Source organism: Dendrobium catenatum, unplaced genomic scaffold, assembly GCF_001605985.2.
Source record: "Dendrobium catenatum unplaced genomic scaffold, ASM160598v2 fragScaff_scaffold_615, whole genome shotgun sequence".
NCBI classification, from domain to species: domain Eukaryota; kingdom Viridiplantae; phylum Streptophyta; class Magnoliopsida; order Asparagales; family Orchidaceae; genus Dendrobium; species Dendrobium catenatum.
The window spans coordinates 249,383-265,280 of NW_021319077.1; the positions used below are offsets into that span (position 1 = coordinate 249,383).

A 15,898-nucleotide genomic window follows, 5' to 3' on the forward strand; every position below is an offset into this window, starting at 1 on the left:
CAAGGGAAACAACGTTAAGTTAAGCTATCTTAGAGTTTCAATAAGTTCTATTGGGTCAATAATGTCTACATTGTAGTGGTTTGGTAAATATGCATGTCATAGGTCCATAGGATAAACCTCATATGTCCAAATATTATTAAGACACTTAAGTCTTTAGCAACTTTAAGTCGTTCTAAATTGATTTTATATCAATTAAATCATGAAATATAAATTAAATAAATAAATAAATAAGGATATTTACATACACACCACATAATTTTTAATATATTTAAATATATAAGACTTAATTTTGATGTTTACATACATAACATGAAAATATTTAAAAATACATCAAATTTATATTAATTTTATTTATTTTAAATTTAAATATATATTTTATGCATAATTTTTGATATGATTGAAATATTAAAATTTTGATATTAGATGTAAATATATAAGAATTATTTGATATCTATATAAATTTTCAAATAAAAATATCCCAAACGGTCATTTGATTAAACAAATAAAATAAGATATATCAATCTCAATAGGTTTAGGTTTTGTTTGAGATGGTTTTTTTTTATTATTTTTTAAAATAATTTTTTAAATACAATTTTTATTTTTTATATTAAAAAATTATATTAAGAAGCAGAAAAAAAAGCCGTCTCAGTCTCAAAGGGAGCGTCAAGCCCGAACCTGACCCGACCAGCCATCGTCGGGCTCAGTCTCCCATTTGCACTTCGTTTGGAATGGGTTACTCCTGTATATAAAACGAACTATTGTAGGTGATGCCCTAGGCTCGAGCAAAACTCCCTTCTTTTCCAGTACGCAGCTAGCGCTTATCCGTCTTCTTGCTGCCATCTGAACGGTAGAGAACTCGGGCGGCGGGCTGTTCCATCCTTTTTTCGCACCTGAAAGATAATCAAAGCGAACTGCTTTTTGGTTCTTTTGCGCTTCTCCCTTCTTCTACGCCTGATCGATTTCTTTCTCGGGTATGGTGTTCTCGCCTTGTTTTTTTTTTATGGTTTTGAACTGTTTTTCTCATTCTCCGCGTAATTCGTCCCCTACCGCGCCACACACACACACACATACACCCAAAATCTCCGCTAAAAATGCTATTTTAGGTGCAGATATGTCAGACGACGAGACGAAGGAGGAGATAGAGCTTGATCTCACGTCCTCTGATGTAGTCACCAAATACAAGAGCGCCGCTGAGATCGTTAACAGTAATGCTTTCACTCTACATGTCTGTTTGGGGCTCATTTGGTTGCTTGCATATATAGTCTATTTTAGAAAATAATGATTTCTTTCACTTCTTTGGGCTTGAAAATAAAATCATTGTAGTTGAGGAAGTTTTGAGTGTTTTTTTAAAATTTGAAATCGTTGTTGGTATCTAGCTACGTCCAACCAAAATAAACTCGCCCTCGTACCCAAAATATATTCCTTTTAAGTGTGCTTAATACTTGGTGTTGTGGTTACCTTTCTGATGTAACAGAGGCTCTTCATTTGGTGGTCTCCGAGTGCAAGCCGAAGGCTAAGATAGTCGACATTTGTGAAAAAGGCGATGCTTTTATTCGGGAGTGAGCGTTTATCTTATTTTTGGTATTAGTTTTTGAAAATTATGCTCACTTGTGTTTGTTAAAAGATTTTTATGCTTGGCCTTTGATACAGGCAAGCAGGAAGTATGTACAAGAATGTGAAGAAAAAAATTGAGAGAGGAGTTGCCTTCCCAACTTGCATTTCTGTGAACAATACTGTCTGCCATTTCTCACCCATGGGTGGTGATGAGACAGTTTTGGAGGAGGATGATGTTGTGAAGATGTAAGATTTGTTAGAATGACTCTCTACAATCTAGTTGCTTCTGTTCGAGCTTATGGAATAAGACTCCATGAGTAGCTGATGTATCACACTTTTGTTTTTGAAGCGATATGGGCTGCCATATAGATGGTTTTATTGCTGTGGTTGCGCATACTCATGTGCTGCATGAAGGACCAGTAGCTGGAAGAGCAGCTGATGTTATTGCTGCTGCAAACACTGCGGCTGAGGTTGCCTTGAGGCTTGTGAGGCCCGGGAAGAAGGTATTGTTAGCTACTGATTTGTGTGTAAAAAACAATATATGTATTGGTTTTCTTTTTTCATGTTTAAGAAGCTAGTTAGCTTGTATGCTCTGCATGATTTTGGGGAGTTTCTGTTCCCTTTTAGCAAGAATGAACGTTACCAAATTAGTTTTTAGTAGATCCTGATGTAACCTTTCTGACAATGGCAGTGATCTTTCTATTTGTTTAAAGTATTTGCCAATTTTAGTGTGTGATAGTTCTGTATTGTTGGATTCTTAAAAAAATGTTATTTCCATAAATAAGTTTTATCCTAATAAGTTATCAATTCAAAATCCATTGAATTTGTATGAAGCCTTTTTGTTTTCATCTAGTTTCTGAAAGTTCAGGTGTACCTAGTGCATGAAATGCCTTGTAAATGCAATGTTTGGGGAGGGGTTAATATTTGCAATCTTACCTTTGCATTTACCAAGAGGTGATTTGGCACCTTGAACCTGGAAACTTTAATGATGTTTCTTTATTGTTTGTTTATTGGGGCCTTTATATACATACCATAAAATTCTTGTATTTTTATATCTTACACCTAAATCTTTATATTTATTTATATAAAATTTAAATATCTAAATCCCATAAAAAATACCACTAATATAAACTTATTTGAAGTAAAACATGTGTTGTCATGCTTATGTTTTGATGTGATTTAGACACTAGAATGATATTTAGGTAAATATAAAGATTTTTGTATTAGATATGTATATTCATAGAATTTTGTTGTATGTATATAGATTCCCATTTTGTATTTTTTACCATTCATAATTTTAAGTTTCGTTATGAATGAATTAGATGATTTAATCACCAAATATGTTTTGAGTCATTCTCTTCATTTTAACCTTGTTGCTTCATTTGAATGATGTCCTAAATGATGATTTTTTTCTTTCAAAGCTATGGATTTGTGTCCAAGTGATGCTTTGTTGTCATAGTTACTCTGATGGGGCTTCATTGTTATTCTTTAAGATCTTCTTGGTTTGATTTCTTTACATTTGTTTGATGTGAGTTTTCAGTTTTTCACTTGTTTTCTTCATCGAAAGGTTTATTTTGGGGTTGAAGTTTATTACTGAAGGATGAGTTTATTTTTTTAAGTTATTGGTGAACATGTATGTGAGCTCAAATTCATGTTACTTAAAAAAAGATATTCTTGCCCTATATTGTTTTTTAGACTTCAAATATTCAAAGGTCCATTCACCTATTTTACTAACTTGAACTCTTTGAGCTGTACTTTTGTAATTATTTGTATTTTTCTATATGAATATGCATCTTTGTATTAAGCTAGTCACGGAAGGATTGCTTTTGTTTAGCAACTTTTGGTTAAGCAACTAATTTCTTTCTTTATCCAAAATTTTGCTTGTTTCATACCTATTTTTCTCACTAACTTCTCATTTTTCTTTACTAATGTAAAAATGTATTGAAGTGCATAAATTTACTTGAGTTACTAGAAAGTGTTTTCTGTCTTTTTCAGCACTTTTCAATTGAAAAGTTAGAATGAAGGAGGAACTTTTGGAATGTAAGGAGATGTGGGATTGGTTAACTAAAGGCTGTATCAGTTTTACTTCAAATGGAGGAACTTTTGGCTAATCCATAATTTATAGTTGTTTGTTAATGCTCTTTGAAAATTATACAACAACACCAAGCCTTTATCCCACTATGTAGGGTCGGCTATATGAATCTTTTTTCTCCATTGTGTCCTATTAAAAGTCAAACGTTTTAATCTAATAAAGAAAGACCATTTCTAAAAATTATGTGATACTTATTTTTTGTTGGTTTAAGTATATCAGATCAGTTATGCAAAGAAGTATGAATATATATGAGGATCTAGCTTCAATGATTAAATCCTATATTTTGAATGGAGAAGTGACAAGAGATTATTATGGAGATTTAAATGCAATTTAAGATAAAGCAATTATGCTTTAAGGGTTCGAGTGTTGGAAACTTTAATTTATTTGAGAACTACGTTGGGTGTGGCATAAATGTTAAGATGGATGATAAACTTGGTAAGTGTAGAGTGATAAATGCATATATTAGAGGATGGTAGGTGTATTACTTATGTCCTCTGCCTTACACTAATTTAGTTTATTTTGTATTTTCTCTTAGTATTGTTTGGAGGGATATGCTGAAGATAATATGCATAGAACTTTTGTAGAAATACACTCAAAATTATCTCTTAATGCAACACCCATTGCATCATTCAATAGGGATAGTGAGATTTGTATCTATAAAGATGAATCCAAATATTGGAATTAGATTTAAATTATATCTTATTTTTTGTACTATTGATCTTTTTCATCTGGCTGTTTGCTCTTGTTTTCTCAATAACTTTGCTCTATATTGGAGTGCTTATTAGTCTCCCCTTTTAGAAGACAAATCATGGTTTCTTTGCCGGGTTGAAACTTTCCTCCCCCCTTAGGGTCTCTTTGAAGCTATTTTTTTACTATGTTGTTTTCAGACTACAGGAAACTTCCTTTAGCTACTTTTTTCGCTGTTTTTTTTATAAATTTCTATGGTAGGAAGCTTATTTTTGCAGTCATATTTAGTATTGTGTGGCCGCTGTAAGAAAATTATTGTTCAACTTTATATATATATATATATATATATATAAATAATAAATTTAAAAATTTATTTTCTCCGTAACAATTTTATAATTCTTTTTACAAAAAATTGCAGTCGATGATGTTTTATATCTGCTGGAGATATATTTCAGCACCTGGACATAAACTTCATCTTTCCACTTATATTTGATGTGGCAGGTCCTGGGTGCTATGGGATGTCACGTTAGGATTCTCATTTTTAAGAATAGCATTCTCTGGAGTCTTGGATTTTGTTGCTATTATTCCTCTGTTATAGAAACTTTGGGTGGATTCCCATTTTAATTTCTATCAGTTGTTTTTCATAACTGGCGGCTGTGCTCCACATACACCAATTGAACTTTGAATACCAAACAATGGAAATTTGGCAACTTTGCCGAGGGAACTATTTACTAATTGGGACCCTCTTTTCCCTGTTGCCTACACAATTCCTGGCTATGATAAAGATAATATGGAACTTCTTATCCATTATTATTGAGACTATTCTTTGCCAATATTCAATGAAATGATATGCCTTTCTTGTTCCTTTGTTATTGAAATTGCGTGCATTTGCACAATCATTTCCTTTTATGCATAGAAATAGTATTCTGTTGGTATCTGTGGAGTTTTTTTCTTCCATCAACGGGTGGGAACCAAGAAGTTGAGCTTCTTCCACAGCTTGTTTCTCTAGCATGACTGTTAAATTTCTATTATTTGCTCTGTTACATTAGTTTTTGGTTGGTTCCCATTTTTAATTATTTATGTTTTGCATCTGATGGTTGTCATGACATGTGCTAATTGATTAAAGTTTTAAAAACCACATTGGAGTAATGGCAACTTTGCCGAGGCGACCATTTATTGTGGCCTCCTCTTTTCCCTGTTGCCTACATTCTTGGCTTTGACCAAAAGGTGATGGAGTTTTCTTATCCATCATTGTTGAGACAATTCTTTGCCAATATTCTATGACACAATACATGATTTTTTGTTGGCATCATTTTATTTTTTGAAAGAAATGAATTTTTGTATTATTGTTGTTATTCTTCTTCCATCTATGACAGTCCTAGGTATCTGAGTTTCTTGAAAATAACTATTGCTTATTTTAATTTTAGATTATGTACTAAATTGAATTGTTTCTGGAGGAACACAATTTAAAAAATGCAAAGTTTCTAGTAGATGATTTGTGATATCTTTCAAATTCATTGCCACATTTGTGTAAATTGTTTTATCCACATTTGTGTAAATTGTTTTGTCCACGTTCCAAATTCATTGCCACATGATTTTTGCTCTTCCCTTAAACAAGATTGTACATGTGAACAGTTTACAAACTCTTTTAGATTTTGTTTGGGACAACTTTTTTTGTTACTTCTTAAAGCAGTTTTTTAGTTTAAAAATTAAAAAATTTATACTAGAAAGTTGCTTTAAGAAGCAACAAGAAAGTCGTCCCAAACAAAGCCTTAGTTTCCTGCTATCATTTGATCATGATACTTTAGTTATCCGTCCATCCCTTATTGCTATTATCAATTCCATTTCATAGTTATGATTTAATGAACTTGTATCTTTGGGCATATGTTGTTTTTTATTCTTTTTACAGTGGGATATCATCTTTGAAATTCATTACAGAAATGAAATTTACATTGAGTTCAACTTTTAGCTTTTCTGACTGAAAGCATTCTGTGAAGTTTTTGATCTGATAATTTTATATTATTTTTTGGTGGATTTCTTTTTTAATTTGTTCTTTGTTTATCCTTCAAACCTGATGGTTATGCATGACATTTTAATTGATTAAGCTTTTTGAGTTTTAGAAGATGCAATTATGACAACTTTGCCAAGGTTATTATTTTTTACTTTGGCCTCCTCTTTTCCCTGTGCCTACATTCTTGGCCTTGATGAACATAATAGGTAGTTTTATATATATATTATTGAGGCCATCCTTTGCCAATATTTTAACAATACATATTCTCGAAAAAGATTACATCAAGGATCAGCTCTAAGCTCATATCTTTTTGCTTTAGTCATGGATGTTCTTACTAGACATTTGTGAGATGATGTACCCTGATGTATGCTTTTTGTTGATAATATTCTTGTTGGTAAGACGAGTGAGAGTTGAAGAAAAACTTGAATTATGGAGTTCAACATTAGAGTCAAAATATTTTTGTCTAAGTAGATCCGAAACCAAATACATGAAGTGTAATTTTAGTGGTAATAGATCTAGTGGGGGATTGTGAATATAGGCAATCAAGTCATTAAAAAGAGTACATATTTTAGATATCTTGGATCTATCGTTCAAAGTGATGGTGAAATAGATTGGGATATTATTAGTAGAATTCAATTTGGTTGGTCAAAACGGAGGAATGTATCGGTCCTATTGTGTTATAGAAAAGTACCCCAGTGTTTTTCATATGTAATTTTATATTTCATTTTATTTAGCTAAAACACTTAATTTGTTAAGTACTCCAGCAATTCATTTATCTGTTTCTTTTGAAGAATGTGTCAGAAGCAGCCTTTAACGAAAATTATTACCATAATTATCCTGCTATTACAGAACAAGGATGTCACAGAAGCTATTCAAAAGGTTGCAGCTGCCTATGATTGCAAGGTTGTTGAAGGTGTCCTTAGTCATCAGCTGAAGCAGTATGTGATTGATGGAAACAAAGTAGTTTTAAGTGTGGGAAATCCTGAAACCAGAGTTGATGATGCAGAATTTGAGGAAAATGAAGTATATGCTGTAGATATAGTCATTAGTACTGGTGATGGTAAGGTAAGAACTTGGATTTAAGTATACTTCATTGCATTTAGATTGTCCAAGTCGTCTCTTTAACTTATCTTATTCTGCTTAAAATTTATCATATAGCCAAAACTGTTGGATGAAAAGCAAACAACTATTTACAAGAGAGCTGTGGACAAGAATTATCATTTGAAGATGAAGGCATCGAGGTTCATATTTAGTGAAATAAGCCAGAAGTTTCCAATCATGCCATTTAGTGCAAGGTTTGTTTTCCCATGTATATTTTATGCAAACTTTATTGTCTTGATTTGGAGAAATTATTCTGTGCGGACACCAGACGGGAGAACCATCCGGTTTACTCTTAGGTACCGAGCGGTACCGTGGCTCGGTACCAAATGTGTCGCATTTTCATTGGAGTTTGAACTCCGCACAGAATAATTTTTCCTTGAGTTGGGATCAATCAGATCAAATTCATACGATTGTGAAAGGTTGGATAATCCAATTTCTAGAAAAAAACTTACTCATAGTTGTTTCTGTTTCATCATAAATCACGTAAAAGGCTAAAGTTTTATTTATGTACCAGGGCATTGGAAGAGAAGAGGGCTCGGCTTGGTCTGGTCGAATGTGTAAACCATGATCTTTTGCAGCCATATCCTGTTCTCCATGAGAAGCCTGGTTAGTACTGTTGTTTTCAGTAATGTCGATATGCTGATATCCAATCAAATTTAGGTTTTTCATGATGAAGATGAAAGGAAAAGATGATGGTAGAAATATGAAGAAAATCTTGGTACATAATTAAAGCTATCCTATCACATATTGAAGGCCTTTCTTGATACGAATTATAAGAGGAAGAAAGAGACATCGAATACCAAAATTGAGAAACTTCCAGTTAAGCATCTATAATAATGCTTACAACTTCAATAAAAAACATGAAATAGATATCAAATATCCTTAATAAACTAGATGTTAGTGCTACTCTAAGAAACTAAAGAAAGAAATAAACGCCAACTTCATCAAAGTCCCAATAAGGTTTTATTTGGGACTGCTTTCTTACTGCTTCTTAAAGCAGCTTTTTAGTACAAAAATTAACTAGTACAAATTTTTTAATTTTTGTACTAAAAAGCTGCTTTAAGAAGCAGTAAGAAAGCCGTCCCAAATAAAACCTAAATGTGACATAAGTAAGAAAATAAGTTTAAAAATGGTAAAAAAAAGTTGAAAAATGGTTAATATCTTTCAGCTTTTCTGCTATCAATAGATATTTGCAGTTTAGAAAAGATGCAATTATAAATGTTTTTTTGCAATGTTGAGTGCTAAAGCATAATTTTAATGTAGCTTAGATTTGATCTCAGGATCTTGGCAATAACTTCCAAAATCTTAATTGGCTTCCACTTGCCAAGTTACTTTTCTATCATCATTTTCTTATGGGAAATGTTTCATTAAACCTTTGTTTGGCAGGTGACCTTGTTGCTCATATTAAGTTCACAGTTTTGCTAATGCCAAATGGTTCGGATAGGATTACTTCCCATCCTGTACAACAGCTCCAACCTACAAAAGGTATTGATAATGATTCTGAAATCAAAACCTGGTTAGCTCTGGGAATAAAAACCAAGAAAAAAGGTGGTGGAAAAAAGAAAAAAGGTATGCTTTTTAATGTTCTTTCCTCCATTTTCTTACATTCTAAATTTTTTCTAGGGTTATATGAATTTGTGTGAAAATGCAATGCGTGATATTGTGCAGGTAAGAAAATTGATAATTTAACTGAAGCTGAGCTCATGGATGAAGATACCGCAAATGGCGCTGCTGCTCAGGAATGAGAAAGCAGCATTTTTGACTCTTTTGTTTTATTGCTGTTTGCTCTCCAAGTCTCCATATTAGTTTTATGTATTACATCTGGGAAATATTGTGCACAGAATTGGTATGAGAAAATTTGGTTTTTTTTAAAATGGAAATGGTGAGGGTAAAAATTATTTGATTTGGTATAATGAGTGGCCCATCTTAGTATGAGTTGAATATTTTCTTTTCAATTTGTTATGGAACAAGTTGATTTGTTCATAAATACTTTTAGCTGTTGTTCTATATTTTTGGGGGTAATAGGGTCCTTGTTAGATACTCACGCTCTACATGGGCGGGCTTTGCCCATTTATGTCCACCCATGATGATTTTCAAGATGTTGTACCCGCCCATACCCAACCATTTTTCATGCTTTTTGAACGCAACACCTTTAGATTTGTTGTCATTTACTATGATTGCAAACTTTCAAGCTACATATCGGAATTTATTGTGGTCACAACACGGTTCAGTGCTGTACACTGCATAATGAGGATTGTGGTAGTATATGACATATGATGATCATCAATGTAAATCGATTTATCTCCTGATGTTGAGTACCCATTCATACTCGTACCCACACATGAGATTATGGACATACTCAGATCCACTCGTACCCGTTGGGTATGTATGAGTATGTGGGGGGGTGTGGATATCAATATCCAATGCAAGGCTTTGATAATGACAAGGTATTAATAGGGTAATATAACACTTTGGTAGTAAAAAATAATTCTTGTGAGCTCTTTGATACTCCTTTTGGTCTTAGTGAAGGAAATTTATAGTTTAATATTGTTTCAACATAAGAGATAATTCTGTGTTTTGCTTCTCTTTAGAATATGGCAAGCATTTATCAAATGCATGAATTTAGATGTTTTGAAATTTGGTTTATGTCCTGTAATGAATGTTCTAGTTGATGACTGAGCTGTTTTTGCTGGCTTTATTGTTAGTGCTTTTTGTATTTATTTAAAAAGTTTTTAATATGTAGCTCATTGGTAACTTAAAATTATAAATATGGATTGAAAGTCTTAAAAAATTTGTTTAGGTGTTTGGTCTTAAATAAAATAATAAAGATTTACTCTGAAATTTGACAAATAAATAGACATGCAAGAGAAATTTTAATTTAGAGGTCTATTATATAATTAAAAAAATTTGAACTTATAGAGGGGTTCAAATTAGCAAATAATTTTATCATTACATTTTTAATCATAAAATAAAAATAAAAAAAGATTTTCATGATGTTTTTTATAAAATTCTCATCATGCTAAGAAAGTATAAAAAAATTTGAAGTAAACATATGAAGATTGACTCCAACGAAAAGGGTGACTTTATTTAAGTACAATGATAAAGAAATATCTATCAAAAACTCTAATTACATTTAATAAAAGAAACAAAATATATATTCTTGAAACAACTCATAATGAAATCAAATAACAAATAAAAGGACAATAAAAAAAATTTCTTATTCAAATCAACATAATTTTTTTATAAGATAATTAAAAAGCTTGAGTGAAAACTTGAAGAAGCTTACACCTCCCTAACATTTGCATCAAGAACACCAAAATCAATGAAAATTTGAAAAAAAAAAGGTCAAGAATAATTTCTTATAGAATAGGTCTACAATTTCTTAATTGATGCTTAATCGATGAAAATTAATTTCATCCTAGACAATGAATTGACTGTCTGAACAACTCTCTAACCTTGCGAGCAGATTTAACTTCAATATTTAAGATTTTATTTGGGACATCTTTCTTCATATTTTTTAAATTAGTGTTTTAGTACAAAAAATTTTTGAATTAAAATTTTTTTAATTTATAAAATAGTAAGAAAGCTATCCCAAACTAAGCCTAAATCTTGAACTTATTAGTGCAAGTTGTTGATAACTTTTTTGACACTAATAGGGTAGTTTTTAAATGCTTTTAGTATATCTATCAAATGAGTAATCTATGTTCTCTTCACATCAATATAAACTCTAAGTATAATGACAACAACAACAACATCAAGCCTTTATCCCACTACGTGGGGTATGCTACATGAATACTTTTTCTCCATTGTGTCATATTAAAAGTCAAATTCTCATTTAAATCTAATAAAGAAAGGTCATTCCTAATATTTTCTAACCAAGTCTTTTTAGGTCTACCCCTACCTTTCTTAACATAAGTCAAATCTAATACATCTACTCATATATATATATAAGCCTATCGCTGCATAGATCATATTTATCTTTGCAATATTGTGTGTCGAATCCATAATTACTGTAGAATAGAGACTCAAACACAACAACAATATTTTCTGGCCTTGAAGTGGTCTCAAACCTAACACCGAAACTTTATAAGTATAACGTCAAAGTGCTTCAATTAAAAAAAAAATAAATCATATTTTAAAATACTTTACATTTTTTAGTTTTTACACTATTAGTGAAGCATCAAAGTATGAAAAGAGGGATCTACTATTAGTAGTTTAAAGAGCATTTTTTGTGCCCATTGGAGGCAAACATTTTATGCTCAAGAGATCTATATCAATATTGGTTTTAAAGATTAGGATATGACCAATTTAAATGTTTGAAACAAAGGGGCTCTTTGGTAGCAGGATTTGAGGCGCATTCAAGCGAAATCTAGCCAAACGGTCTAAAATATAAAGTTAAATCTCATGGTAAATGAAAGCCACAGTAGATGAAAAATTACCCCTTTTTGTGGTACATCTCGGATTTTCGAAACCCTCTGATTTGGTTGAATTAACGCTCTATTGACATGAGATAGAAGAAGAGTCGGCTTGTTTTAAGATTTAACGCTCTATAGTCAAACAATCACACATGATTTAACATGATTTATCATGAATGTTTCCAAACAGTTTTTAGGATTTACGAAATCCTAGTTAAATGAAATCTTGGGTGCTACCAAACAATCCCAAAGTGTTGGATATACCTTCAAGGGTGCCTGCTTTTTTCTCCTTAAAAAGCAATAAGGGATGGATGTTTCGAGCACTATAAAATATCCTTTAAACCAAGATAAAGTCAACTTGAGTCAAGTTGACTGAAAAGTCAAATAAAACAACTTGAGATAAGCACATTAGAAGAGTCATAAAGAACTACATAAGCATATTAGAAAAGGAGAAAAGGAGAAAAGGAGGGTTGGGGGGTGGGGTATGGAGGGAAGAGAGAGAGAGTGAGAGAGAAATTATTTTACAAATAAATAAACATGCAATAGAAATTTTAAGTCCTTAGAGGCCTATTATATATTAAAAAAAATTGAACTTATAGAGGAGGTCAAATTAGCAAATCATTTTATAATTAGAATTTAAATATTAAAAGATTAAAAATAAGATTTTTATGATGTTTTTTTATAAAATTATCATCATGCTAAGAAAATATAAAAAAATTTGAAGTGAACATACGAAGATTGACTCCAAAGAAAAGGTTGGCTTTATTTAGGTACAATGATAAAGAAAGATCTATCTAAAACTCTTATTACATTTAATAAAAGAAACAAAATATTTATTCTTGAAACAACTCATAATGAATTCAAATAACAAATAAAAGAACAATAAAAAAAAAATTCTTATTCAAATCAACATAATTTTTTTTATAAGATAATTAAAAGCTTGAGTGGCACCTTGAAGAAGCTTACACCTCCCTAACATTTGCATCAAGAACACCAAAATCAATGAAAATTTGAAAAAAAAAAAAAAAAAACATGGTCAAGAATAATTTCTTATAGAATAGATCTACAATTTCTTAATTGATGCTTAATCAATGAAAATTAATTTCATCCTAGACAATGAATTGACTGTCTGAACAACTCTCTAACCTTACGAGCAGATTTAACTTCAATATTTAAGATTTTGTTTGGGGTATCTTTCTTCCTATTTTTTAAATTAGTGTTTTAGTACAAAAGTTTTTTGAATTACAAATTTTTGAATTTATAAAATAGTAAGAAAACTGTGCCAAACTAAGCCTAAATCTTGAAATTATTGGTGCAAGTTGTTGATAACTTTTTTGACACTAATAGGGTAGTTTTTAAATGCTTTTAGTATATCTATCAAATGAGTAATCTATGTTCTCTTCACATCAATATAAACTCTAAGTATAATGAGCTGATCCAAAAAGTCGACACTATATGATGCATTATTAAGTTTAAGTCATCATTAGAATTTATCTTGGTCATAGGAGGAGGAATTTGCATGATGAATCTGAGGAAGAAGATGTATAACAAAGCAATGAAAATTTTTATAAGACCTTTGTTAGGTTGGTATTTATATTTTTTTCATTGATGTTGATGTATATAAAAACAAAGTTAAATCCATGTAACTTATCAAAATTGATGTGATATCTCCTTAGAATTAGATTTTTATTCTTTTTTCTTTTATAATTATCTTCAAAGAGGTACTATAATCTATGAACTAATGGACACCTAATTCATCCTAGGCTAAGTTAGACTAGTCACATTAATCATAATTTAAAAGAAATATGATATTATATGATGTGATATTATATATATTTGGGCTGAGAGCCATTTTGATGAAATAAATAAATATGAAGTTCAGTTTCAGCTTTTGCTTCAGTTTCAATTTAAGTACAGTACTTCAATTTATTTTTATAGCATAGTATTTTAATTTCTTTCAGCTTAAGTTGTTGATATTTATTTTAGGCTATGATAGACTACTGAGCCATATTAGCTCACTCTTACTTTTACTTTCAAGTTCAGGCTAGAGAAAGAGTTAGGAACTAGTTAAGTAGTTTTGGATAGCAGTCTTTGATATATGATGTTGGTATGTTTGGTTAGTTTTATTTTTGATAGGCTTGACTTTTATTTTTATTATTTCTCTTTCGCCAAGTGCTATTGTAGAGAGATATTAGATTGTATATGTATTTTTGGATGACATATAAAAAAAAAATTATATTTGAGATTCAATAATCTTCCACTTGATTTGTATTCAGTAGGAGCTTTGTGTTATGTATACTTTAGAAGTTTTGTTTCAGTGCTTTTCTAATCAGATCTTTGAGTCAGTCTTGCTGCAATAAGACACATCATGACCTATGTATAATAATGGGTCATATCAGGTTATATCGAGTCGGGTTGTGACAAGAGGATAGTTACTTATAACTATTAGAATAATTTTTACATCAAAGCGGTGGACAAAAAAAAGGCTCTCTCTCCTTTCTCTTTTTCCTCTCCCTTCTCTCTTTCCTTCCTCGACAAGTTTCTGCCAAACGAGGGAGGTGACAATGCTGAAATACTTTAATGCTTAGGTTTAGAATAAAAAATATATATAAATACTGTTAGTAGCCTAGTGCCACATCGATCAGACCCATCTTTGCAACTCTGCATGTCAAATCCAGAATTACTGTATAATAGAGACTCAAATACTGCAACAGCATTTTCTGGCACTATTGTGCACTCAATCCTTGCGCCGAAACTTCACAAGTACAACGTCGAAGCACTTTAGCTACAAAAATTTAAAAATTCATATCTTAAAATACTTTTCATTTAGGATTTGTTACACTATTAGTGGAGGAGCATCGAAGCATAGAAAGAGGGATATACATTGCCTATCTAGGGCTTCATCATATTGGATATTGCAAAAGGGGAATTACACACCACCTAAATAAGATAATTAAAAATATTTCTGAAGAGGAAAAAGTTGAAGCCTAAAATGAGAGAATTAAGAGAAGAATTATATATATAAGATGTAGCTTGAAAAGGGCGTAGGGTTAGGCATAAGTTGGAGTTGGCAAACACTAGTGATAGTATGCTCAATGTGACCAATCTAATTCAATTATTTTTTTTGGCCCAATTAAGTCAAATCTAATATTTATAATCCCTTAGGGATCATTTTTCAATATTTAGAACTCAAGTTTAGTACTTTCAAATCCTCACAAAGTTTTTGTAGTCAATTCCATGCATTTTTGAGTGGTTCGGAGTGAAATTCCTCAATAATACTAACTATCATATCACCGATTTTATGAAAGACTAAAATAATAAATGTGGGATTTTATTTGGCTCACAACCCTGGAGAATATCTACATTGATGTCTAGGGAGCGATCGCCCCCTCAAAAAATTTTTTTTTAAATTATAATTTTGTTCCACGAAAATTTATAAATAGTTAACGTACATTTTAAGATGATATAAGATTTGATGTCCAAAAATAGGGGGCATTGATTCATCATCAAGAATCATCTTGTTTTGGCATAAATCTCAATGCATATTTGAATTGGAAGCATATGAAATTAAATTCAGGATTATGTAGATTCCAATCTCAATGTATTTTTAAACTGAATGTGTCGATGATATGAACTTGTTGAAGCCACTAATGATCTGATCCAACTATAGATAAGCCAAATCAAGCATTTAAATCATAATAAGAAAATTTTAGATAATAATTAGAAGACCGAGAGGTTTTCAAATCTTGCATTCTTCTAGTTAATTTGAGCATCTTGATGATATGAATCTAATGAGCAAAATCATCTAAGTCCAACATTATTAAGGAATTAGAGCTCAAGTATTTAAAAAAGAACCCCATTGTATTACTTGATGATCATTGTCGATAACCAACATCAACAACTGCCACCACAATCACCAAACTTTTGTCATTTGATCGTCTTCGCCGTCTTCGCCTAATAACTAACATCTAATTGCTTCATTTGACTTTTATTGTTTGAAAGTGGACATCCCTTATATTATTCTCACTCAATTGACTT

General features: G+C 31.2%; 1 protein-coding gene across 2 annotated transcripts; it reads left to right on the forward strand.

Moving 5' to 3' along the window:
• Positions 1-760: 760 nt before the first annotated feature.
• On the forward strand, positions 761-9,452 carry LOC110107928 (ERBB-3 BINDING PROTEIN 1). Of its 2 annotated transcripts, none has more exons than XM_020838378.2 (10): positions 761-971; positions 1,104-1,205; positions 1,475-1,559; positions 1,651-1,800; positions 1,904-2,057; positions 7,194-7,409; positions 7,503-7,639; positions 7,960-8,051; positions 8,832-9,014; positions 9,114-9,452. In XM_020838378.2, the coding sequence occupies exons 2-10, from the start codon at positions 1,112-1,114 to the stop codon at positions 9,188-9,190; spliced, it is 1,188 nt and encodes a 395-aa protein (XP_020694037.1). In that variant the 5' UTR covers positions 761-971; positions 1,104-1,111; the 3' UTR covers positions 9,191-9,452. The 2 variants fall into 2 exon arrangements, with proteins under 2 accessions (XP_020694037.1, XP_020694036.1); XM_020838377.2 differs by having other exon boundaries at positions 1,110-1,205.
• The last annotated feature ends 6,446 nt before the right edge of the window (positions 9,453-15,898 follow it).

Coding starts and splice junctions, on each gene's coding strand:
- LOC110107928 (XM_020838378.2), top strand. CDS start 1,112: ATGTCAGACGACGAGACGAAGGAGGAGATAGAGCTTGATCTCACGTCC. Junction 1,206..1,474: donor CGCCGCTGAGATCGTTAACA/GTAATGCTTTCA, acceptor CTGATGTAACAG/AGGCTCTTCATTTGGTGGTC. Junction 2,058..7,193: donor TTGTGAGGCCCGGGAAGAAG/GTATTGTTAGCT, acceptor CTGCTATTACAG/AACAAGGATGTCACAGAAGC.